The 26,696-nt window shown below is 39.6% G+C and overlaps 1 protein-coding gene across 1 annotated transcript in view; it reads left to right on the top strand.

The window, feature by feature from the left end:
- Positions 1–26,696, top strand: part of ROS1 (ROS proto-oncogene 1, receptor tyrosine kinase) — a 76,347-nt gene that overhangs the window by 4,293 nt on the left and 45,358 nt on the right. Inside the window, exons 4-22 of the mRNA XM_075497336.1 lie at positions 87–113; positions 2,969–3,029; positions 3,729–3,877; positions 5,040–5,178; positions 5,665–5,866; positions 6,542–6,618; positions 8,720–8,842; positions 9,867–10,051; positions 11,248–11,345; positions 11,885–12,396; positions 13,643–13,855; positions 14,734–14,844; positions 15,354–15,535; positions 16,500–16,691; positions 21,985–22,085; positions 23,631–23,845; positions 24,178–24,342; positions 24,946–25,107; positions 25,934–26,196. Coding sequence (XP_075353451.1) covers positions 87–113; positions 2,969–3,029; positions 3,729–3,877; positions 5,040–5,178; positions 5,665–5,866; positions 6,542–6,618; positions 8,720–8,842; positions 9,867–10,051; positions 11,248–11,345; positions 11,885–12,396; positions 13,643–13,855; positions 14,734–14,844; positions 15,354–15,535; positions 16,500–16,691; positions 21,985–22,085; positions 23,631–23,845; positions 24,178–24,342; positions 24,946–25,107; positions 25,934–26,196 — 3,177 coding nt within the window. The remainder of the gene's footprint in view (positions 1–86; positions 114–2,968; positions 3,030–3,728; positions 3,878–5,039; positions 5,179–5,664; positions 5,867–6,541; positions 6,619–8,719; positions 8,843–9,866; positions 10,052–11,247; positions 11,346–11,884; positions 12,397–13,642; positions 13,856–14,733; positions 14,845–15,353; positions 15,536–16,499; positions 16,692–21,984; positions 22,086–23,630; positions 23,846–24,177; positions 24,343–24,945; positions 25,108–25,933; positions 26,197–26,696) is intronic.

The following is a 26,696-nucleotide window of genomic DNA, read 5'->3' as shown; positions in this document are numbered from 1 at the left end:
TTCTAATTAATTGATACTATCTGTTTGAAATACTCTGTGATTATTTTTATGCTAATCCTGCATTTTATTAATTTGCTTCTTGGCAGAACAAGACATACACCAGAGCATGTGAGGTAAGTTAAATGCTATCAGATCAATACAAAAAAATCACTATTTCAGTGATTACTATGTCCACATAGTGCTAAGAAATATAATGTAGATACACAAACTTATCAATCCGGGTCTAATTGCTTTGTGGTCCCTAAAGCTAAAGAATGAGTTAAGTACCTGAATTCTTTCTTTCCAGCACAGTGGCTAAGGACTTGTTTGCATTAAAAACTGCTGTGTAGCAAAGAATATTGCTTTAAAGAAAGCAGACTAATCACACCAGTATGGAATGCAGTACAGACCTATTTAAACTATGTTCTAGGCTGTCACAGGAGTCTTGTTCTATCCAGTTTTTCATTAATGCCATCAAAGATGATCCAGAGAGAATGCTTTTTAAGGCTGGTATGACACCAGCTTGGCGAGAAGTGGAAACAAAGAGTGAGAGCTAGAAGAAAAAACACACTCTTGACTGGGTAGAGAGTCTGAATGAAGTAAAATGTAATTCAGTAAGGGGCAATGTGTTGCCCTTTAGAAAGAGATCTCTGATGGGGAGTGCCTGGCCTGTGCTGCAGATGGACTGGAATTTACAGTGTTAAGTATAAGGCAACAAAGCGCTACTAAAGAGACGGTGCCTTTCTGGGGCCCTTTTAGCTTGAACATAGAGTGTAGGATGGGATGGGGATGAGAGGATTGCAGGACTGTGTTTGGGACTGTTGAGACCTCAGTATGAATGTTGTACCCAGATGGGGGCAACATACTTCAAGCAGGTGATGGAGGAGTTGGAGGGAATCCTGAGTAGAACACAAACCCATTGGCAAGCTGGAAATTTGATTGAAAGCATTGATTTTTTAAATGCTTTTTAATCTGTGAAATTTTGATCATGACAAAGGTTTACAAATATGCTAAATGGTGGTTTTGGAGTGTAGGAACAGTCCAAGAAGTAACCAACTTTTGTAGAAACACAGAATGTGTGTGTGGGGTTTTTTGTTGTTGTTGGTTTTGGGGTTTTTTTTTTTTGCTTGTCTGGCCACATAATATGCCAGTTAAATTCACTAACTCTGCAAAGACTTTTGCAGGATTATATTTCCACTGGATCAGCTGGCTGACTTGACTCCCCACATAGGCAGGCATCACGTCACTGCATGCAGAGGGTCAGGTCATTGCAGTCTGCAGGGGAAAGGAGTGGGAGTAAGAGTGGGACTTTTCCTTTGGCATTGGCTCAGCTCTGTCGTGTGACTACACCCTGGGACTGAAATGTGGTAGGATTGCTACTGTTAGATGTTACCTCTCACCTAGGAACAGGGGAGTGCCACTGAATTCAGTGAGAATACTCACAAGAAAGGGCAGAAGAATCTGGCTCATACAGGGGCAGTTCTGATTCATGGAGAATATATGAGGATTTCGTGTTTTCAGGCAGAGCAGATGACAAATTTCCCTAAAAATTTCTAAGGCTAGGAGCTTTAGTAATCCTCTTACCTCAGGGAAAAATTGGATTTGTCGTTTGGGCAAAGATCAGAAGAAGAAAGAAAAACATGACAAAAAACAAATGGTCAGAAATGTCTGTGTTAAATGAAGCAGAAGGCACTATGAATCAGCATGTAATCTGGGGACACTATCCCCTACAAACTAAACAAATCTTGATTGTAAACGAAAGCTCCAGTGTACAGTTGATAACTAATGTCTGCTAATACCCTGATCTTTCCCTGCTAACAGTCATGATAATTCACTTGAAAGAATTTTATTTCTCTGAATATGAAAACATTGAAAAACATTTTTAAGTGCTTGCCCTTGGCACTGAATGCCTAGATGTGAGATAATGTATATAGGAATATATGGCTAAGCAAGTTTTTAAATCTGTCTCAGCTGCAACTGTGTTGTCTGAAATAACATGCCTTATCAGTTTCCTTAGGGTGCCGGAAGTGTATATCCTAGAATTATAGGAAGAGCAATAAAAAGATTTGCTCACTTAACATAATGAATTGCTTCTGAATGATCTAAAGGTTAATTATAACTTGAAAGGTGGCTGCTGTATGAAGCAAACTGCAAGATTTTATAGGCAAAATGAATCTGCAGAATAAAATGAGGCCAAATAAAATGCCTGTCTAGAAAAGCTCAAACGATCACTTCTCAAAAGTTTTTGCTTTCCAGGAGACTCAGTCTTGTATGTAATTTTTAAGCTACTGAGATCCACCTGGAAAATGTTACTACCTCTTCTTAAGTTCTCTACCTATAAAGCAGGGTAACACTATCGCTGTGTTCCCTACCTAAACTGAAAACTCTTAGGAATTTTCTGTTCTTAGGATGTGAGTATGGAGAACTCACTGCCCTGGGGTATTTGTTATGTTTGCAGCTTGTAGACACGACTGTACCAGAAGGAGTAACTACTAACAAGGAAGTGTGAATTAGACATGGCTGCTCTTACAAATTACTAATTTCAACTATTTTGAAAATTCACTGGAAGTACATTTGTAAGAATGTGCCTCATTCATAGGAAATACATGAAGCAGGAAAGGGTGAAATCCAACATGTGGAACATATCATTAACAAGTTAAAAACCATTACTTCCTAACTCCATGGTTGCCACTGAAGTCTATTTCCAACTTTAATGTAGCCCCATATTTGTGCTTTCCACAAAGGGACACTGTGTAAGGAGGAAAAACCTAATTCAGTGCCCAGTGAATTGATGGAAAGGCTCCGGGGAAGCTCTTTGGAGTGAGTTTGTGGTACTGTTATTTTTTAGAACGAATGTAATGATTTCCACAGGGTTTGTATGTATTCAAAATGTCCACAGGATTTGTATGTATTTAAATGTGTCTGCATAATTCTAGGAGGAAGTTTGCCTTTACACAAAACTAACCAGTGAGTTCTGTACCCTACACAGACAGTTTCCTGTAAGTTTGGCTGTAGCCGTGCAGAGGATGCATATGGAGTTGAAGCACAGAGTAAGTCTGAATAGAGTCCTGTGTCTGATTCACAGTCTCATAAATTCAGTTTTAAAATTATAGTCTTGTTCTATCATCTGGGTTTCTTAAAAAAAATAGGAGTGTCTTGAGTGTTTTGATTCATCAGAAAATTACCACTCTTCTTTTTCCTTTGAACAAATACAGTGAAGTTAACTCTATCTTAGAGTAAAACTTTTTTTGCCTCCCTTTCATGGACATGAGACTTTTTGAATCCAGTCTCAACTGTTTAAGATGATGCTTTGTCAAGCACCCATCCTTGACCTGTCTGCTGTCTTGAAATCATTGCCGAAAGCTCCTGCAACTTATGTGGGAACAATTGGGCCAATACAGTGCTATTGAAATAGACCCCTTGAAAATCTCTTCAGAAGTCTCCCATACCTTCTCTAGGCTTCTATTCAGCAAAATTTTACTAAGTACCTGTAACTAAAAGTGCATTTACACAAGCGCAGGGTTGTAGTCACATTTGCTCACATAAGCTTGGCCCAGTTCAGGCTTACTTATCAAACTGTCTTTACAATGTCATGTGATTTTTTCAGCAACATTTTCAATATATTCTTTTGTGTGTTTTTATTGGCTTCACAGCTTTCAGGTGTGGGAGGTAATAGGCTTTTACCCTTAAGATCCAGAGATTGCCATGAAAGGTTTTTTTCTTACTGTTGTATTGTATTTTCCCCTCAGACTACTTGAACAAGCCTAGAGCACCATTTGCATCTACCATTGGAAGCCACAGTGTCACATTAGGGTGGAAGGCAGCTAACATCTCTGGGGTGAAATATATTATCCAGTGGAAGTTCAATCAGCTCCCTGGAGACTGGAGGTACACAGAGGTAAAGGACACTTCCTTTTACTTTGCAAGGCAATAGGTTCTTCTCTGCTCTTCATTTTATTTTAGAAAAATATTGTATAATATGTTAGGCACATGAAAGAAGTTTGCAAAATCATGAGTAGCATGGAGAAGCTGAGAAGTGGACAATTATTCCTTTTCTTCCAACATAGGAACTAGGGACCTTGATGGAAACTAGCAGGTTCAAAACTAGCAAATGAGGGTTATTTCCTCGCAGAATGTGTAGTTAAAATGTTCAGCTGCTTCCTGGCACATGTGGATGTTAAATTACTAAATTTAAACTCCTACATTTTAAAATTACTAAAATTATGAAATGGGGTTTGACAAGTGACTGGACAAATTAATGGAAGAAAAAACTTGAGTTCTACTAAATGCAAACATTGCCATTGTTTCATGTTGAGTGATGCTCATAAAATGCCGAGATTGAGAGTATTCAGGAGAAATATCACTATAGGATTTCTTTTTTTTATATCTTTCCCTATAGAATTTTTTTTTTGGTTCTTGTCAAAGACGCAATATTTGGCTAGATAGGCCTTTGTTCTGACTCAGTATGGTTATTCTCATATTATGTTCTTTTGCGTCAACTATACACTTGTTATCTTGCCATCATCTCTATTGGACCAATTTACAGAGCATGGCAAGTTGGTGCCACAAATCAAAGGTAAAGATAATTTACGAAGCAGGAAGTTCTTCTGAATTAATCATTGGTGAAATAATGGAGAACAATGACTTCAGACTGTAAATATTTTAGGGTAACTAGGAGCCTTTGGATATTAAACCTGTAGTATATGTATCAACTGTTTAAAATACATTGCCTGTAATATGTTATTATTTTAGGTTTTTTACCTTACTCTTAAAATTTACTATTATATTGCATCCATCCTTCCATCCATCTGCTCGTTGTTTAGATTTGGTAGCGTGTTCTGAAGAAAAGAGAAGAGAAAAAGTTCTGAAAGGATGCAAAATCAAAGTCTGTGCTGAAAATAACTCCCAGAATTTCCTCTTAAAATAACTTAGGATGCTGCACTTTTGTATCCTGAAATACGTATGCTGTTGTATGAGACCTCTTTTGCTCTGGTAACACCCTACGTAGTAGCTGCAGATGGAGGAAGAAAAAAAACAATTGTGTCTGTGCATTAATCTAGGTAGTATCCGAAACTTCATATACTGTCAAAGACCTTCAAGCCTTCACAGAATACGTGTTTCGAGTAGTTTGGATCATTACATCTCAGCTGCAGCTCTATTCTCCATCTAGTCTCAGTTACCGGACACATGCTTTTGGAGGTAATGAATTACATTATCAATTGCATCTTTCAGGACCATATCAGAAACATTTAGGTTTCCTTGTTGTTTCTTTCACAGAAAACATTGATGCTTAATCTTCAGAATGATGTGTATGTTGTCTGTTGGGTAGCTGCAGAAGACCAAACTAAAATACTACAGGCTCTTTTTGTTTGAACTAGAAGATTTAGGGCTGCTTCCTGCTTCTGGTTTTAAAAACGTGCACAGAAAAGTACATGGTCAAAATTGTGAGGCCACATTGGATACTTTTGTGCATAATTATGCATGTTAACTTTTTGACTGAAATACACACACATCTTCCTGGACACTAAAAGAAGTTAACAGTTGCTGAAATGTTATGTTGTTCCTAATCATATTTATTAGTATAAATGAATTAACAGGTAGGAAACCTAAAAATGTACCTGAAAAAAGAAAAACCGTTAATGTCTTAAATGCCATCCCAGAGTCAGTTATTTCTGTCTCTTGCAGTTCCTGCGACAGCTCCTGTCATTAAAGATATTCAGAGTTCAAGTCCAAACACAGTTGAAGTTAGTTGGTCTCCACCACTTTTTCCAAATGGATTGATTGTTGGATATAACTTGCTCCTGACCAGTGAGAGTCACGAACTGTTGAGAGCCTCAAAAGGGCATAGCTTTCAGTTCTACTCCACCTTCCCAAACAACACTTACAGGTACAAAAAGAAAAGGTAACCAATGTGGCCAAGTGTGCTGTAGCACTTCTTGCCCAGATAGTACAGGGTATGCCTAAATACCACTTCTGCACAATTATGCCGTTTACTTATGTTCTTGCCAAAAGCAAGGGTACCTTCCTTCAGATAACGGAGTCATTCCAGATGAGTTGGCTGCTTATGTGGAAGTCAGATGGGGAGGAAGGAAAAGCAATTTGATATAGGGCCAGTAGGCTGCATTTTCTTAGCTGCTGTTTTTCATTTTTTTAAGCTTGTGTGGCATGTTTTCAGTATATTCAGGGAATGATAGAGCAGTCCTCTCTAGTCCTTTAAGCATCTGGAAAAAATTCCTTCATTTTTATTAAATACAAAGGCCTGCATTCTGCTTGCACTGGTAAATACAGATCTTCCTTTGAAATGAAATTGAATTGCTCTTCTGAGTCTGAAACCCCATTTTGAATTTTAATTTAGAAGACTCTGTTGTTGTCCCACCTTTGGGGAATTCAGATTCTGGTTGGTTTTATTTTTATTATGAATTTCCCAGAGCATTGTGTTTAAATGGGTGTTTTCTGAAAGTCAAACATTTCTGTAGCAGCTGCCATACTTGATAAAATGTTTCTCAGGCAATCTTTCAAAAGAAACCTGCAAACCAAAACCTGTCTCTTTGGTTTACCGTAGGTTCAGTATTGTGGCGGTTAATGAGGTTGGTGCTGGACCCCCTGCTGAAGCCAACATCACAACCCCAGAATCCAAAGGTACAAGAGTAGCAGAGTCCTTATCGCTGTCTGTTCCTGGGGACAAAGTCATGTTCACTGGGCTGCCATGTACCTGGCAGAAGAGAATAATATTTAGACTGTAAACAGTGCATGACAAGGAGTTGTACATGAGGGGTCAATAGCATATCAGAGAGAGTCCTGTTCTTTAGCTGTAGACATTATTGGGCTACACAGCATGGTAATAACCCAAGATGCTGGTAGGCCCAAATTAATTTGTCCTGAGTTGTATTACAGATGAAAAACACCTCAGTGGTCTGAGGCAGTGACTGAGAAGACATGCTTCCATTTTCTAGATGAGATTTTAACAGCTGACAAACAAATGTATTTATTCTAAGAATATTAAATACTTAACATGAAGCTCATCAAAACACCCTCAGTTATCTCATGCCAAATATGTGAAATCATATCAATTTTTGTTGCTCTTTCATGGCTGTATTTATTTTACTATATTAACTAATTAATAATGAAAGTAATGATAGACTATAGGTATCAGTCAAAGAATTGCAGAAATATTAATTAATTGCCAGAGAAAGGTACATGTTGAGATAGAGCAGAAGCGGGAATGAAATCAATGTTACCAAAATGTGTCTTTAGAAAAGAAAACAAAAGACACTCCCCTCCTGCTGAAGAAATCCAGTTGTCAAACACCTGGAAACTCTTCAACTCTAGCAAATACTTTAAGTCTGTCTCTGAATTGCCAGTCTTCTGCTATTGGTTAGAGAAATTGAACTAATAGCTTCTCTAGTGCTTTTTAAAATATGACTTCTTTTTTTTTGTAATAGCTTAGACACACTGATACATCCTTTTCTGGAGACTCTGCAGAGGTTTGCTCTAGGGTTGGCTGACCCTGAGCCATAAACATTTGTGCCATTTGTGAAATGTCCAGACTGGTACATCTGACTGTGTTCATTAAGTCAAGACAATTACCAACCAATTAATTTAAGGTAGAAAACAAACAAACAACCCTACCCCCCAAAAACCCACCTTCTGGTGGTGGGGAACCATCCCACCTCCCTTTACTAGTCACCACGTAAGACTTCAGTTGATTCCCCCTGAATTGCACTGGCACGTGCTTTCTCTCTGCTAACATGAACAGGAGCAACCCTTCCTCATGTATCATTACTGAAATGACTCGTGGTGTGTGCATCATGTGAGAAATACATGCAGCTCAAGCTATGCAGATTATCCGGGAATAAACTGAGACAGCATTCAATCACAGTCTTGTGATACCCACATAAGGAAATGAGATCTGATGGCAGATGGCTGTTTAAACTAGAGGGGAAAAAAAAAGGGAAGGATTGTTTGGAAACTGAAATTAGCCAAATTCAGACTCAAAATAACGCACCACTTTTTAAAATGAAGGTAACTACCTTGTGAATCAATTTAGCAGGGGATATGCTAAATTTTCAGGGATCTGAGATTCAGAAGCAAGACTAGCTATCTTTCCCAGAGCCATGCATAGACCAGACAGAAGGTATGGCTTTGCTGCAGAGGTTCTGATGTGAGTTACTTGGGCCTCTATAAGCACGAAGTCAGCTTATGTGACCAAAGCTCTCCTTCTTGACTTTAAAATGTGACTTTATAAAAAAAAAAAAATTATCAACTTTGAAGCAGATAATATTATCCCATTATTACCTTTATCTGTGAAAACTACTTGTTCCTTGAAAAAATCACTGGTCAGCATGATGAAATACATGAAATAAACATACTTGCCTTGCTCTTCCCCAGCTCTGTGGGATAATATTCCAGTTTGACTGGGCTTTTCAAAGAGGCCAAGGGGGGTTAAATATCCCACTTCTGCTGGGACTCACTAGTGTTACAGGAAACGATGGTGTGAAATTCATGTGGTGCATTCTCACCCTGGATGAGGAGCCAGAAGGCACTGTAATGGTGAATAACTCTGTCCACTTTCAACACTCAAAGCGTTTAAGTCTGTCATTGCTAGTGTAAGAATATATTCCTACATGTACGTATGTGTGTGCATGTGTATATGTATGTCTATTAATGATGTATCTGAGTTAGCAACATTCTTCTCTGTGCTGCAGTCATCTCTCTTAATTCTGAATTTCTCGTTTGTTAGTTAAGGAAAAAGCAACATGGCTTTTCCTATCCAGAAACCAGTCTTTAAGGAAGAGATACACAGAACATTTCCTCGAAGCCGCCCAGTGCCTGCAAAATGGTATTATACACTACAACATTACAGGTAAAATCAAATTGGGCTCTCTCCTTTTTTCTCAAGTACGACTTAGACCTCTGTGTTCACCAAGGACAGAATGCACCTCACCTAGTCTGAGACAGTATCTAGCCTCTCTTTATAGTCAATGGGGAGAAACAGGAACTTTCAGGACATGATTTGACCTATTTGAAATGACAGGCACTAGGAAGAGATGGATTGTTCTCCCCAGTTCAACCTTTTCTTCACTGAATCTAGGCAGCTACTTCAGAGCTGGACTTTTACATAGTAGGTACCTAAACTGAGGTAAGATTAAGCCAAAGCAGATGTTTCACTGTGATTAATGACTGTATTTTCTCAACATGAATATGGGGAAGTGAAGTGGTTCAAACTTAAGAATTAAATAATATGAAGTGTCAAAAGATACTGGCTGAAGAATATGCTAGTGTGTTAGCTAGTCTGGGGCACAGAGCTCTATAAAGAGGCATTTAGTAGCCTAAGTCACCAGACAAACATGTTATCTCAAATTACTCGCCACTCTAATGCTTCTTATCTACATTGGTGCTGTATTTGGTCTTTGGAGACAGTGTGGAAATCTGAGTTTATCTACCGAAGTTCACAGAACCACAAAGATGCCAAAGAATGAATTTTGCCCCTGACTAAATACCCATTGATAGTACAGGGGTGGCACAGATAATGTCTAGCTTGAATTCTAGAGTGAATGGTGCTTTGTGAGGGGATGCCAGTTGCATCTGGTTGCCCTGGAGAGGGACAATCAGTGTCAGTTGGTTTGCATGTTATATATCCTCTTTTTGTCTGATTACCTTTCTGAAGGGCAATTGCCTATAATAATGTCACTTACATAGCAAATGGGAAAGTTTACTTATTATCTGAAAGAAGACTAGAAGTGGAGGAGAAAAACCCGTTAACTTTTCTCCAATGATGTTGGGATGCAATTGAAAAATACTTATTTTTAAGTCAAGTAGAAAAAGTAACTGAAAAACTAAAACTTATTTCCTATATTATCTGTGTGCACATATCTTTCTATTTTTAGGAATTTCTGTGAATGTTTATCAGCAAGTTGTTTATTTTTCTGAGGGGAATTCCATCTGGGTGAAAGGAGCTGCAAATATGTCTGATGTATCTGACCTAATGCTCTTTTATGCTGGCTGGGGGAATATTACGTCCATCTCAGTAGACTGGCTTTACCAGAGGATATACTTTGTCATGAATGAAAAGGTAGTGCTCTAGGGCTTAATTAATTTCTTATTTCATTTGAACCATTACTGTGATTTATTTTACATGAGAAAATCTGATTTATATATAGACATGCATGCACAAAATATAATTATAGAAATAGATTTTTTACTTTAATAATATTCACATATTTCAGAGTTTTAAAAAAGAAGAAAGGCTTGAATATCAGGTCATATTTAAAGCAAACAGGCTATATGGAACTCTGGCTCCTTGTCTTATTTTTCTCCTTAGGACATAAAAAGCTTTGGTTTTAACTGCTTTGTTTTTGAGACTGATTTCACACCCACCTCATACCCAATATAAGCGACTTTGTTTCTATTACTTGGCTCTCCATCTAGCCTGTTCAGTTCCTACTCTGCTGCAGAAGATTGTCAGATAGATAACTAGTTAGTGATTATAATGCCCTTCATAACTGGCAAAAGATGTTCAAGAGGGAAAGTGTTTCATACCAGTGATGACAGCTCAGATTACAACTGTTTCGATTTGAAGTAAAAATGTAGATGGCAACCCTGTACTTGATTCCCTACTCATAAAACATCAGCTACGCTAATGGTCAGACTTTGCACATACCTTTGTAGTCCTTTAATGCACAAAGGACTAGAAAGTTGCCTGAGATTGTTAGAATGGTTAGTGGTTTGGGTTTTTTTTTGTTTTTTTGTTTTTTTTTTTAATCCTCTTGCCATGTCTGATTTTTTGCCTACTGCTCCCACAGGGAGCCGGAAAAGCAATAGTGATAAAAAGATACAAATGAGCTGTAGACGAACAGACTGATGGCAGGGATTTCTGAATCCATTGCAGGTTAGACAAGTCCCAAGGTATTGCTCCCAGGATCAGAAAAGCACTTCCTTCCCTCTTTTCCCTTCCCTGCCAGATCGTTTTCAAAGTACAGTTTGCCTGTACCCCTCAAATTGGGCTTTTCCCTCCAGCTTAGAGGTAGGAAGTTAAGAGGAGGATGGCTGACAGACAGCTCTTTCAGGGTAAGCTGTCATGGATGCATTCATACTTGTGTACAAGTGTTATATCACAAGGTGACTGACAACTTGGGAGCCCATAAGGACCTAGGATTGTGATGGAGGTGTTTCATTGTCTGGTTCCCCTGAAGGAATCTTGGATCAGCTTGTTTGCTCCTTAGCAAATACCCTATGAATGCATCACCAGTTTTTCTTCTCATTCCCCAGATACATGTCTGCCTTTTAGAGAACTGCACGGCAGCTGAAGACATCACTCCTCTTTATGTGACATCCCCTAGGAAGGTTATAGCTGATCCCTATAATGGGTAAGTGTCCTCCTTTGAGCACTTGGTGCCAAAGGAGCTATAAAGCTCCTCTCTAATTTTCTTCACTTCATTAGTCATCTAGGTTCCTGTTTCAAACTCTTGCCTTACCAAAACAAAAGTGCAATTGGCAACAAATAACAAAATACGAAACAATTGGAACAAGAGTGACACCATGCAGTGTTGTTTTCTGCATTTTCTTCTCTAGGGTGTTAGCAGAGGAGATAAAGTATTTCCAATGCAGAAATTTGGGTTTCAGACATTCAGTGCTTTTATGAATATGAAGCTCTATGCATTTTAAATGTCCATGCTTAACACTTGAGGTATTATGGAAGAATATTCTCCAATAATCTGCCAGCCAAATCCCCAGAAGGTAAAAAGTGATGTGCTTAATTCTCTCAGGATGTATAGTAATAGTGCCAAAAGCATTTTCCTATTGTCTGCGTAAAGACAGGCACAACTCTGAGCTGTTAAAATACTTGTGACTCATCTACAGAGTTCTTGCACTGTAGTTATTTGGGTCTATTTTGCTCCATGGCCAGCTATATTTTCTGTCTCCTGGAGGATGGCATATACAGAGCAAACCTTCCACTCTTTCCTGGCACTGCCTCCACAGCTTCACCAGTAGTGAAATCCAGTGCTCTGAGAGACTTTGTGATCAACTTCCAATCTAAGAGACTTATTTTCTTCAACAAAACACAACACGCCTTTGTGTCAGGCTTTCTTGATGGATCAGAATTTCACACGCTGCGATCACACGTGCCACTTAATGACATGGAGAGCTTTGTTTATGAGGATAACGTGTTTACTGTCACAGATGGCTGGGCAGTATTCCATGAGGAGGTCTCTCCAGTGGGGAGTTCTAGCTTCAATGAGTATGTTGTGGATTGCAATTTGGCGTATCCAGAGTACTTTGGCTTTGGCAACTTGCTTTTCTATGGGGCATCAACTCAGCCTTTTCCTTTACCAACTCCTCCTCGGCTTGTCACGGTGCTATTTGGATTGGACCAAGCTGTGATCAGCTGGAGACCACCTGAACACGCTATTGGAACCAGTAAGTTCAGTTGTTTCTTCCTGAAAGTCCAGTCCTCTTCTTTCTAGAAGAATAACTTCCTAGTTTCCCTTTTCCTGATGCTGGGCTTTGGTGACTTCAATAGCCGATCCTGCCAGAAGATGTGGAATTACCCCAGTCTGAAAAATTTAACCCAAGATTTGCCAGTAAAATAGCTAAATTGTGTGGCTAAATTAATATAAGTTTATATTAGCAACTCATTTTTCATCTGCAAGGGATTTTAAGCAAAGTTCCATCTTAAGTATGGTATGGAGTAGCAGTAAAGTTGGTTGCTGATATCACACAGAAAATGCATGCCAGAGACATAATGACTTTTGATCAGTGACTGTGCTATGGTCTCTATCCTCTGTGCATGTGTCTTTGAACAGCATAAAATTACCTGGTTGGGGAAAATTTTGGTTCTTCCAACTTCATTCTTCATGGGGGATTGAACCCCACTACTCTTGGTTGGTCCCAGAGCTGGAAAGTGTAAATTTTTAATTTATCCCTTTCCCAATTCCCCTGATACTGGCACTTTTGAAATGACTCTCCTCCTGGTTTCAGCTGGGATAGAGTTAATTTTATTCCTAGTAGCTGGCAGAGTGCTGTGTTTTGGATTTAGTATGAGAATAATGCTGATAACACACTGACGTTTTAGTTGTTGCTAAGTAGTGCTTATGCTAAATCAAGGACTTTTCAGCTTCCCATGCTCTGTCAGGTGCACAAGGAGTTGGGAGGGGACACAGCCAGGACAGCTGACCCCAACTGGCCAAAGGGCTATTCCATACCATATGGCGTCATGCTCAGTGTATAAACTGGGGGAGCTGGCCGGGGGGCAGTGATCACTGCTCGGGGGCTGGCTGGGCATCGGTCAGCAGGTGGTGAGCGGTTGCATCACTTTCCCTCCCCCTGCCCTGGGTTTTGTTCCTCCATCTCTCTCTCATTGTTTTCCTTTTCATTACAATTTACTATTATTATTATTATTATTGTTATTATTATTATTTTTTATTTTTTTTTATTTCAATTATTAAACTGTTCTTATCTCAGCCCACGAGTTTTCTTACTTTTGCTTTTCAGATTCTCTCCCTCATCCCACCCGAGGGGGGAGGGTGAGCGAGCAGCTGCGTGGTGCTTAGTTGCCAACTGAAGCTAAACCACAACAGTCTCCGATGTACAGTCTTCTCAAAGAATGTGTATCATCTGTTACAGCCATCTACTCTGTATTAACATGATTGTTTGCATCTCACAGGTCTATCTGCTTGGCAGAACTGGACCTATGATGTGAAAGTGTCATCCCAGCATCCATCTGAGAAGCAATGGCTTGTCTCAAACATTAGTGACACTAGGTTTACAGTGAAGGAGCTGGCCAGCTTCACAGCATATGAAGTGTCAGTCAGAGCTGTGTCTCCTGCTGGTGAAGGGCCATGGGCGCAGTCATTTAGAGGCACAACCTTAGAAGAAGGTGAGAATTGCTTTGTCACCCAGGAGAAATAAAGAACGAGTTATGCATACAGCTTTCCACATGGTGAGGCCCAGGCTTTGGGCAAAGACTGCAAAATGAGGGGTACAAAAAGGATTGTCTTAGAAACATTAAAGAATACAGGATAAGTAAATTTGCTTTTAGTTAAAGTAGTAAGATTCTCAAACTACAGTAATGGTATTATATATTATGTATTTATTATTATTACTTATATACATTTTTCTAATGCAAATACACTATCAAACACTTCATTTGATACACTATCAAATGAAGAGGTATGAGAAGTGTTATTCCTTTCCTGTGCTCTGTAAAGCACTTTCTGTGATGAAGTGGTTTGAGCAGTGCCTTGGGGGTTAATGACAATTTATGGGAAAGTACAGGCTCACTAAAAGCTGAAAATCCTTGATTTGAGCATAGATAATGGGGGAAATGGATGTGTGCACAATGTCTGAGATTTGTAGATCTTTGGAATGTTTTTTTGAAACGTAGTTCACCCATAATAACCTATGTCTGAGGGGAAAATAGCTTTCAACTTAAGGCACAGGACTGGCACTTGAGATTAGGGGTGACTTTTGCCTGACTTTGGAAAGGTCAGGTTCAAATTCACAGTGGTTTTTAAGCACCTCATAGGGTTCCAAATTGCCTTATTGTTCTGGATCTAAACCTGCCCTGAACCTCTGAGTTTCTCAAATCATGATATTTTCATGCCTTTCTTCTTTGTCCATTATTCCTTAGGGCAGGGGCAGTTTTAACTGTGCTTCTGTAACTTTCCAGAAACAGGAACCCTGGCTATTGAAATACAAATATTATACATTAATTGCTTGTTGGTGTGTACAACTGCAGTTTTCTTTCTTTATCAGCTGAGGAAGAACCGTATATATTGGCAGTGGGGGCTGAAGGGCTCTGGAAGCAGCAGTTGGATAGCTATGGGTCAGGAGAACTCCTCTGTCCTCATATAAGAAATATTTCAGGTAAATACTAAACAAACTGAATGCTGCTGCTACAGACTTGTTGGCATTTATCAGCTCTCCATAAATTTCATCAACAGAACTGAAAGACAAGAACTTTCATTGCAGCAGTCTAGACTTGAATGCAGTGCAGTGCAGTGAAGCAGCAATGAGCCAAGTTTTTGTGTTCATCCTCTTTCTTCTACTTTCTGGATCAAATTAATCCTTAGTGAAACCTTACTGACATCACCACAGCTACAGCAGAGCTAAAATCAACTCTCCGAACTAAATAGTTCTGCCTCCAGCATCCCAATATATGTCATACATTTATAATCATCAGGGCTATTTATGTACTATATATGTACATTGTATTCCTATAAGGAAGTATCTATCTCCATGTTAACTGAGCCTAACTGTTAATTTGTATTGATTTTTAAAAACTGAAGTGTCTGGCTATTTTTTATTATTTAAAAAATATGGGGTTTTATTTACATGTTTGTGAAATGCTTAATATCTTCCCTTTTTTCTTCAAGACCTCAGCTGGTATAATGACACTCTTTATTGGATTAATTCCATGGGGGAAGTTCAGACCTGGTCATTGAACAAAAGAGAGGGTACCATTGAGAATACTTATGTATCTGATATCAGAAATGCAAGGATGTTGGCCTTTGATTGGTTGGGTCAATACTTGTACTGGGCTGGCAAAGCAAATACGGTAGGTATAGTTGCACTTCTTAAAAGGAAAAAAACCCTAAAGTCAATAAGAAAGACTGTAAAACAGTATTTGGGAAGATAATCCTTACTTCTTGCAACCTGAGATGCATATGTGGACCTTTGCTACTATAGTGTAGAACAAAGAGGCCTTTCTCCCCTTGTGTGATTTTCCAGAGTTATGCAAAAGTTTGGGGTAAAATGTTCAATAATATTCACTAATGCAGGATACTGAATTCCAGGTGCAAAACAGGCAAATCAAACATGCTATCAACAGTTTTGTTGGGTTCAACATTGTAAAAATAAGTGAAGATAGTGAAAATGGAGGCTGCCAAGTTGATCTCAGCTAAGAAGTAGATGGACTTTATTTTAATCAAATTTGACATGATCTGTTTACACAGAGATTTTCAAGATTGGTCTCTGTACTGTGATATTTTGAAGATCACTGCAGATAAAAAAATAATTACAATTGCACTTTGTACACTCTCATATCAGGAACATTGACATGTGAATTATTTAAAAGGTATCTGACTTCAAAATTGCAGTGCTAATTTATGCAGTGCTGTCAAATTATGCCTTTCATTTCTTGTAAGTGCAAAGTCAGAAGCTGTTTTAAAAACTGGAGCTAGGAGGCCAGATTTCACACTGCCTTGCACCCTCATTTACACTTGTGAATAGTGAATATGAAGTGGGTGAGAAACTCTGTCAGACAGAAGGCTGCCAAAGCTGGGAAAGCCAAGGGGAAGAGAGATTTCAGCTTTTTCTTTTGTTACTTTCTGGCAAACATTAACTAATAACTTTGCCTTATTCTTCATCCTTAGACTTTGAATGCAAAAGGTTTAGGCTTTGAAAGCCTAAGGCTTACATAAGTTTCTGATAAACAGCTATGGAAAAGTCACTTATGTACACTCAATTGATCATGGCTGATGATTTAGGTGTGATGCTAAAAGCAATTCTTCTGTCCCTAGATCTATAGAAAATCACTGCTGGGAGGCCATATGGATGTTGTGGGTCATGTTGTGTTCCTAGTGAAGGATCTAGTAGTGGATTCAGTAAATGGCTATTTGTACTGGGCCACAACGTATTCAGTGGAGAGCGCAAGACTGAATGGAGAGGAGTATCTTATGTTACAAGAGCAGCTACAGTTTTCTGGTAAACAGGTAACTGATTTTTTTTTTTTTGGGGGGGGGAGGATGTTTTAGTGGTTAGATCTCTTGAATATAGTCAGTGTTCATGGTTGTCAAAATCAATGTGTTATGACCAGAAGAATAACATGCCTTTCTTGCAATATTGTTATATCATTTTGAGAACAGGGTAAGAATTAAATCATGTAATAGCTATACCAAAACTTTGGCCCATAATTCTAAAGTCAGACCCTTGCAACAAAAAGTGACATTAAAGATGTCCTTACGGTTGTAATGCTGCTCTTTCCTGTATGTGAAACGTACTTGCTTTTCCCAAATGACTTAAGTCTAATGGTCAGTTTTGGCTTTCCCATCAAAATATGGAGCCAGAGCTCCATAGCATCCTGCCTCCTTTGTGATGTTCCCCAGCTCGCGGGTCCTGACAGGGCCAGTTTTGGGGCTAGACACTTGCCAGGGGCAGCAGAGTTGCACGTCAGGCTGCAGAGGTGCTGCTGCAGACACAGGCTTTGCCTGTGCTGATAAGAGAGGGGGGCCGGCAGCTGGTGCCACACTTGCACTCAGCGCAGCTGGCCCCTGCCACAGCCCAGCACAGCTTGTTGCTGCTGCTGCTGCTGCAGCGCTGGTGAGGGTGCCAGATCTGCCACTGACAGTCCCCATCCTGCCTGATCCTGTCCCTCGTGCGGAGACAGAAACAACGAGTCCTGTGCTTTGGGGATCTTCAAGGCTCTCCATTCCCAACTTGCCCCTTCCCTTCCCTTCTCCATCTTCTCTTTCTCCCTTGTCTGAGTCAGACGCAGGCCTGGCCCCAGCTTGGCCCCTCTTTCTTTGCTCCAGGCTGCTGGGGAGCTCCAGAAGACTGAGAAGAGGCTGCTGCAGAGCAGAGTAGCTCCTCAGGGAGAAGGGAAGGGGGCTTCTTGCAAGAGTAAGTAAAGATAGTGGAGGGTATAGGGGGAAAAAAGGGATGGGGGGTTGTTGTTTTAGATCTGTTAGGGTGGATAATGGGTGCCATGCAGAGGTAGGCTGGTAGAGGCGAAATAGAGATGCCATTCCCACCTATAGCTCACCAAAGCCCCTGCAATATTTAAGAGCCCATTAGCTCCTCTTCCCTGCCTGGAGACTTTTTAATGTGCTCTGAGGTCCTCACAGACAACCTCTGTATCTCTGCTGACCTCTCCCATGCCTTTCTTCTCCCTCCACCCCTCTCTGATGTCCTATCAAGTCTCCTAAGGCCTTGGTTCACTGCTGGCTCCTCATAGATCATTGTTGCCTTCCCCAAACTCATCCTGCCTCTGCCACCATGTGGGATTTTCCATGCCAGGGACTTGTTCTCATTCTTGCTAGCTGGGATTCAGTGTTGCCTATGCAGCGAAGGAACTCTGAGACCAAATATTCACCTCATGAAAAGATCTGCCAGGGTCTCAGCAGCTGCATATGTGTCTTCCCTTCCCTTCCCTTCCCTTCCCTTCCCTTCCCTTCCCTTCCCTTCCCTTCCCTTCCCTTCCCTTCCCTTCCCTTCCCTTCCCTTCCCTTCCCTTCCCTTCCCTTCCCTTCCCTTCCCTTCCCTTCCCTTCCCTTCCCTTCCCTTCCCTTCCCTTCCCTTCCCTTCCCTTCCCTTCCCTTCCCTTCCCTTCCCTTCCCTTCCCTTCCCTTCCCTTCCCTTCCCTTCCCTTCCCTTCCCTTCCTCATGTAGCTGGGAGAAAAGAGCTGGATGACCCAATTCCCTGGCAAGAGAACCCTTACTACCATAACAGGGACTGGAGGACTCTGGGAGTCAGTGTGATTGGGACTGCAGACTGAATGAACCTTTGAACCCTTTCCAGGCTGTGTCCTGAGCAGGTCAGGCTGAGGGACCGGCCCATCTATTGCACTGCTTTTACTCTGTGGAGTCTCTCTCAAAGAAAAGCTGTATGCTCCTCAGCTCAAACCACAGCCTATGTGGGGTTGTACCCTCTGTCCCGAGTGCTGGAGTGAGGTGTAGGTTGACTGCCACAGAAGAGGTCAACTCAGATACATTATTTGCTGCAACAGCTTTCTTTAAAACACAGCTCTTGCTAAAGAAGCCTTTGTTTTTATTCCATCTGTCGTACTATTTGTGCTCCCATTTTACCTGAAGCCAGGTTCTGTACTAAAGACCTTTTCTAAACTTTAGAGGTCTATGTCTCTTGGTTAGCTTTGTATCATTCCCCAGAACATTTCAATCTCCCTTTCCCAAAGGAAAAGAGGCTGGTGTTTCTCTGATTATAAAAAAAGCCAGGCCTAGTTTAATCTCTGAAAGGCAATTAAGATTCGGAAAGGCCAGCTGATCTCACAGGTCTCTGTTACATTCATGAGGGTTTGGGAAGGAGAGGGAAAGCTGGTTCTGGTGTGGCACCTGCTATACTTGTAAACCTAAATACAGAAGAACTCAAAAACTTTTGTCACATGTAGAGAGAAATGTCTGTGCTGCAAAGGGTCACTGTATCTTCCAGTACTAGCCTCACACCTCTCTGTGGAAGCTGGCTGGTGTGGACTGTCTTCGTGGGAAGATATATATGCTGTCCAAGCTCAATAGCACACTTACACTTATCACATATCTTCTGGGTGATCTCTTGCAAAGGACGGACAATTTGCAGTTTATCCTAAGTGGCTAACGTCACCTTCCTTGCCCTTCTCTTTTGATCCACTACCTGTTTCTCTGAATCGCCTCTTGCTAACCTCAAATTTCTTATTCTTGTTTTCAAGAACCTTGGCAGCAATAAGACTGCTTGTCTGCTCCTGTCATCTTTTTTTCTGCACCTTTCTCTGTGTCAGTGATACCAGCCTTCAACCATCCACTTATTCACACCTCCTACAAACAAACATCTCCTCTCCTGCTTCTCTGCTGCCCCTAATCTATGCACTGACTTTCTGAACTCAGCCTCCTGCTGTGATGCATACAGGAAAAAAGCCAAGTAAAAATGTCTAGATTGAGAAGTGACCAGTTATAGCTGGCAGGTGTTTGCTTATTAAGATAAAACCCCAAATAAACCCATCAGAAAAGAAAGGGCAGTACAACATTCTTTAATGGTGGAATTATTGAGCTGATCGTTATTGTCCCATATAAAGATGCAAATATATGTTTGCACAAGTACTAATACGTATCTTCCTTGCACAATGGAGTCCTTTATCCTGAAACAAGTACCTCTTACCTCAATACTAAAACATAGATGTAATAGTTAATTGCTGTTATCCAACAGTTAGGGCATGTTCTCTACATAACTGGTTCTCACTGGTATTTACTAGCTGTTTTTCTAATAAAGAATTGCTGTTCAGCTGGTCAGTACAGGATCTTCAGCAGTATATAGCTGTATCTCCTTTTAGCTTGAAATCTGAGTGATAGGAATAGAAGAGACTACTATGGAGACGACAGGTTTCCTAAACAAATATGAAGGCAGAGCTTTGAAAGTCTAATTTCTTTGGCAGGAACTAGATCCTTTTATGACAATTATTTTATTTTCCAATCAGTTGTTTAGCTTAGCTGGTGCATATTGGCATAGCTTGATTGATTTTGGCAGAGCTACTCTGATTTATTCCAGCTTAGGATCTGGCACAGAATTTCCAAAGCACTTAGTAAGTCATTTACACTGTACAATATGCCTGGGGCAAAAGTAATTTATAGTGGAGCAGCAAAGTGTGTTATATGCAGGAGGGGTCAGGACCCTCTAGGTGTGGTCTCTTAATATTTCTAGTCAAGAGTATTTCAAGTAGCTAAATTTATGTTGCATCTTATGATGTTGAGTTACATTGCATGATCACAACTACATGCCGTGTCCAGAGACTAATACCTCTCATGAAATGGAAGAAGTTTGTCTATTTTTGAAGCATAACAGAAGGGAGGTGTTAAATTACTGCCTAACTCCTGAAGATGAATAGTACAACTATTTCTTTGCCTTTTATTAATGGGGACACAGGGATCAGGAGAAAGAAGATGGGCACGTCTATGGGAAAATTTAATAGTTGCAGAAAAAAAGTGGGGCAAGGAAAGAAGACCCAAACGTTTAAAAAAGCAAGGTAGATTCAGGAAGATGTAATTTGGTGTTGAGCATGGGAGAAAGAATAGGTAAATGGGATAAAATATAACATGGTTGACTAAATATGCACTCAGGCACATACATACTGTGAGATATTTTTAACAGGAAAACCTACAGGAGCAATCATTCAAACCCTGATTTTTCTGACATGCAATGTCAACAGAAATATGTCAAGAATGTGATTACATAAGGACCAACAGACAACTAAGTGATATGGCATTTGCTTTCCTGTCATCATCTTCTGCAGTTTATTAATGAAGAGTTAAAAAAAAAAAAGGCTGCTCCACTTACATCCATAATGGAAATTTAAGTTTATAAAAGAATAGCTACAACTAGTGTTTGGATGGGAAGTTTGAGAGCTGCTGGAAAACATGTTCAGAGAGGCCCTAACAACTTGTAAGCTATGCTAATGACATGACATAGACCGAACTTGCTAACATTTAGCAGACTAATTTGTGGAAGCAAATTTTTTGTTATTCACAGAACAGATTATTAGATGTCTGATTTCTATTATTGTTGCATATGGTATTGAATCTGTTGTTTACTGCAAAAGCAAGAAAGCTCTATTTTGAATATTAGATCCTATTAAAAATAAACAAAAAATCTTGCACCTAGCTTAAATGAAGATGAAATATTGAAGTAATAAACAGGAAGATTGTTTCATTTCCTCCCCAACTCTTTATTTAATAATAAATGCTTTACCAAATTGTAAATATTTGAATTTCCTGTTTAACCAAATACATAAATAAAAATTTTGCATGTATTTGCCGTAAGTAATGCAACACATCAAATATTGTATGCATAAAATCAAAGCTAGAAAACAAAGACAAAAGATCTGAAATACTTCTTTCAAAAGGTGATTCTGACTTTCAGACTGGATATCAACCACCTGTTTCAGACAAAGAATGTTAACATACCAGAGGTGTTCTGGAAATTTTGATAGGTAGTTCCACTAATCACTTGATACACTATTGCCATCGTATCTGAAGTACTCAGATACTCCAGGGATGAACACTGACAGGTGCTCATAAAATGCTATCTAGAAAATCATCAGCTGCTATAAATAGGTGTCCACCAAGGACCTGATTATTTTCTAGTGCTACCTCTTTTTGTGTTAGAATAAACATTCATTGTAGTGATGTTATTTTTGCCGATAAAGAGCTACTCATGATGCTGTCTAGACAACAGTTATGCCTAAGGGCTTTTATCTCAGAAGTGAAGGTGCGCTCAAATTGCCATTTGGACTTTTTTTTTCTCAGGTGGTTGGTTTAACTTTGGATCTCACCTATGGTTTTCTTTACTGGCTTGTGCAAGATAGTCTATGCCTAAACCTATACAGAATTTCTCTTTGCAAAGAAGGGTAAGTAGATGTGTAGCAAAGGTAAGAAAGCCTGTATTTTCTAGTTTTTGTTATACTCTTTAAAGACAAATTTTGCCCAATGCTGGGCACACTAGTTACTAATTTAACAGTAAACAAAAAGAAGAGCTAATGATCACAGCTAGCTGATGGCAAACTACATGTTGAGGTGGTTGTTAACACGGTTTTACAGTGAGAGAAACAGTATGGAAGCTCAACTGAACTGAGGTCATGCTCATCAATTTTTAGACTTAGCTTTAGGAAATAATCACTATTTATTGCCTATTTTATCTTGGCATTTACAACACCTGACAGTTTTCAAGTGCCTAGAGCTGTAACTTGTTCATCTTGCATGGAGTTTAGGACTTGAACTGACACCACTTTCTCACCTGAGCAATCAGTACTCAGCAGGCTTTCCTCTTGATCATCCTGAGTGTGAAATGGTTGCATTATTCCTGAAAGGCAAAGTTTTAAAAAAACCAAAGCCAAACCATGTTTATGGGTCAGCTTGAATATACACTAAGACCTGGAGAAAAGTGGTAATTTGTTCTGTAAATGCCAAGTGCATGATGAGTGGTAGCTCATGAAACTACATTTTTGCTAGGAAAGTGCCATTCTTTTTTTCAAGCATCAGATTAAACTTAAAATTAATTGGACAGTATCTGTATTTACATGTACTCATAATGTTGCAGGCTGGCTTTGTGTGGAATCAGCTGAATTTTCTGACTGATTTTAGACTTGCTATGATTAATGGTAAACATTTAAAAAATCAAAATATGTTGATTAGTTTTAGCTAGAACATGCAGTTCCATTGTGAACCAATTGGCAGCCATAAATCATTGTCCCTGGCATGCCAGAATAGAGAGATTAGAACTAATCCATCCTAATGGACCTGATGGCATGTCAAAGCTTTTCCAAATTTGTTTTGGATAGCATGTGTCTAAGCTGAAAGACATTTCTGAGATGGCAAAATGATGCCTTTTACAACATATTTAATCTTTTACCCAGAAGATAAATTAGGACCCAAAAAGGCCTGTAAGTTTTGACATAGAAGTAACAAGACGGATTAAATCACCAGTGATCCCAGTGGAGGACAATGTTAATAGAGTTTAATAAATAATGGAAGGTTATCGAGGAAACTAGCAGGGTCAAATTCATCCAGGGACCTGCTCTAATGAAGTAGAATGAATCTCATGCTGTGAAGTAGACTCCACTGTTTCAGGGGAATTGCTGAGAGAAGGTGGGCTGATTTTTCAAAATACTCAATTTTCTACATCCATGCATCAGAATACTAAGCCATTTTATAATTGTTTTCTAATGAAATCAAGGGAATGAAGGCTTTTTTTTTTTGCAGGTGCTCCTCAATGTGCCATTCTGAAAAGTGTTCTGCTTTAGAGAACTTAAAGAAAACTTTTTATTTTCCTGCCTCCTACATGCATATTAAGAATTTGAATGATGAGAAACTTATTGATGTCTCAAACATTGCATAAATCTTGTTCTCTCTACAAGTGTGTTTTCAGTTTGCTAATTTCATACTTGTTTTCACAGTTGTGGTAATGCCGTCATCACAGAATTTGCAGCATGGAGTACTTCAGAAATATCTCAGGGTGCACTGGAATACTACAGTGGTCGTCTGTTCTGGATTAATAGTCTTCAGTTCATTACAACTCAGGAAGTCAATCAGAGCCTTAGCATTCCCTTCTCACAACCAGCAGAGTTTGCAGCCTTTACCCTTGTCCACACATCACTTAAACCTTTGCCAGGTACATTATTTTCTTTATCTAAACCCCTCAATAAAGGTATTCACTATCAGCCTGTAATTCTTCATTCTTGAAATTCTTTCGTCATTTGACAAAAGATAAGAACAACAGCAACTTATTAATAAATATATCAGGCTATACCTGGATAATGTGCAATTATAAAAGCTGATGGGTATGGCTAAAAAGAATACCTGGTAGTGTTATTCATTGTTTCTACCTAATGACAGCTTGCAGGATTTTCCATAGTACTTTAATGTTTTAAGTCAGGTTTGAAAAGTCTACCTATTGCTCATATTCTTTAAATTATTATTATTTCTTCCTCTCTTTATGGACAGGAAATTTTTCTTTTACACCAAAAGTGATTCCAGATTCAGTGCCAGAGTCTTCCTTCAGGATTAAAGGAAATTCTTCAAGTTTTCACATCACATGGAGTCCCTCCACAAATGTGGAATGGGGAACTGTCTTTTACTGTGTGGGATCAAAAGCTCTACAAGTGAGGATATTCATGCAATCCCTCCTTATTATCTACATGTGTTACTGCATCTACTTGCTGATATATCTATTTTTAAACAGAAATACAGTTTGTTTCTTCTCCAGCATTTACAAATTGGTCAAGCAACCAAACTAAACTGTAAATATAAAGCAAGCTGTCCTGTTTTTCCATCACTGAGGCCAGCATGGGAAGAACACGGGCTTAGCAGTAGCTCTGGGCTAGCTGCTGGGGTGTGAAGTACCAGGCGAGGAGCTCCCAGTGCTCAAAGATGTGTGAGAAAGCCTTTCACAGTAACTCAGGGACAGAAGTGTCCTCTGAGCTGCCAGTGGGACAGCCTTTGCCTGAATGTGAAATCTAGCCTTCATCCACGCTTAATTTTAGCACATTTGGCAAGCTTTACTTTAAATTCAAAGGGCAGATTGCTAGCAGATTGCTACGCATCACTACCGTGCCACAGGAGTTGGTGAAACAATGATCACTCACAGAAAAAGCAGCTCTGTCGTGATTTATTTGACCAGCTTGGTGAGGGGAATTTTTTAAAACTGAGGGCCTTTCTGAGAGGGAAAAAAGTGTTTTGTTTTACTTTATTCTGTTTTATTTCCTTCGCAGTCTTTGGAGAGTGAACGGTGCCTCCATCCCCGTAACCTGACAGTGCCATCCTATCAAGTTGATTGGCTGGAACCATTTGCACTTTTTGATTTTACGGTCACTCCATACACATACTGGGGCAAGGCACCAACAACATCTGTATCCCTTCGAGCCCCTGAAGGAGGTACTAAAATTTTAAATCCCATTCCTCACCTGTAATGGGTACTGGGACTAGGTCTATGTCAGCAAGTGAAATCCTGGAGAGGAATAAGCAGCTTTCAGGGCTAGTCAGCTGTAGGAAGAGTTGCAAGGACATGTTCCTGAGTATCTTTGGCAATTACCTATTGCACACATAAATGCACACAATTGCAGTAATAGAATTTGGAACAGAAAGTGCATGACAATATATCCACCACGTGCCTATGACTATGAGCAAGAAAGAGAAATTAAGATCCATTACAATGACCATGAAAGGCTGCATGTAATATCTTAACCACTTATTAAATTTTTAATAAATGTTATGCACTTTTAACTTTTTCCTTCAGTGTTTATTTTTGCTCTCATGCAGGTCAAAGTTAAGTCACCTAAAATACAGTGTTGAGTGACTGGAGTGCTGAGAAAGCTTATGAGCTGCAGTAGATTTTGAAGCGGATAGGAGAGGGGATAGAGTTCACTCTATGTTGTGAAAAGTCTTGCAGATCCATTGTTACCTACAGGACTTGGCTAAATAACTATGTCCTAGTCTGAGTGCAGGAGTGCATTTGTCTCTGTTTATACAGCTCTTTTCTTGCTAAGCAAGTTAAAATCAGATACCTACACACCAATGAAAAACAGAAAGGAATTACCATGAAATTCTAGATATTCTTCTGTAATATACACGTCACCAATTGCTATCTGTCTCTGTCAGCACTGGGGCTGTAAAGATCAGGCTCAAAACTAAAAGTTAATTATGAGTTTGTGTTTTAATAGGAGTACTTTTTGCTCTGTGTTTTTTATCATTTTCTATACAGTTCCTTCAGCCCCTACAAACCCTAGAATATATGTGTTACGAAATCACCTACATGACAGCGATGAGAAGGTCCTTGTGAAGTTCAGGTGGGACAGACCTGAAAGGGACAACGGAGTATTAACGCAGTTCAGGGTTTATTATCAACTACTGACTCAGAGTGGCACTGCTGACACTTTCACAGAGTGGAACGCAAGCAACGTTAAACCTACCCTGATGCTCTTTTCTCTCAGGGATGTGCTTCCCAGCCTCACAGTAAGGTTTCAGGTATGAAAAATTACTGAGTTTATCTCATGCTAGATGGTAGATATTATCACTGCAGCCTGATGTGTTTGCCTAAGAGATGGTATTGGGCTTGGGGCAAGAACTTGTGGTTTCTGCTTGTGGAACTGCTGATTCACTGACTCACCCTTGGATACCTAGCTTTACCTTTCTACATATTGTTTGTATTGTTCACTAAATAAGGTGGAAAACAATGCTGTAATATTATACAGGTTTAGTGAAGCCCAAAAGAACTTTTCTAGAAGTCTCCTAAAGCCACTGCTAAAAGCTGCAAGTTAAACACAGATTCAGCTGAGCTGGTGGAGGGTGACAGGCCATTCAAATAGAGCCACAGATCAAGAGAAGTTCCACTGCTGGAGAAATGCAAGGACTCACATGGCTTCCATAAAAAGAGACTTCCATATTAAAACTAGTCAAGAGGTCGTGTTTTCATTGTGATAAAAGGTTTGAAACACACAGAATGTGTGCTTGAAAGACAAGTTAAA

The sequence above is a fragment of the Mycteria americana genome, chromosome 3 (assembly GCF_035582795.1).
Source record: "Mycteria americana isolate JAX WOST 10 ecotype Jacksonville Zoo and Gardens chromosome 3, USCA_MyAme_1.0, whole genome shotgun sequence".
NCBI classification, from domain to species: domain Eukaryota; kingdom Metazoa; phylum Chordata; class Aves; order Ciconiiformes; family Ciconiidae; genus Mycteria; species Mycteria americana.
Note: the sequence above shows the minus strand (reverse complement) of the source record. Positions and strands in the feature narration are given on the sequence as shown.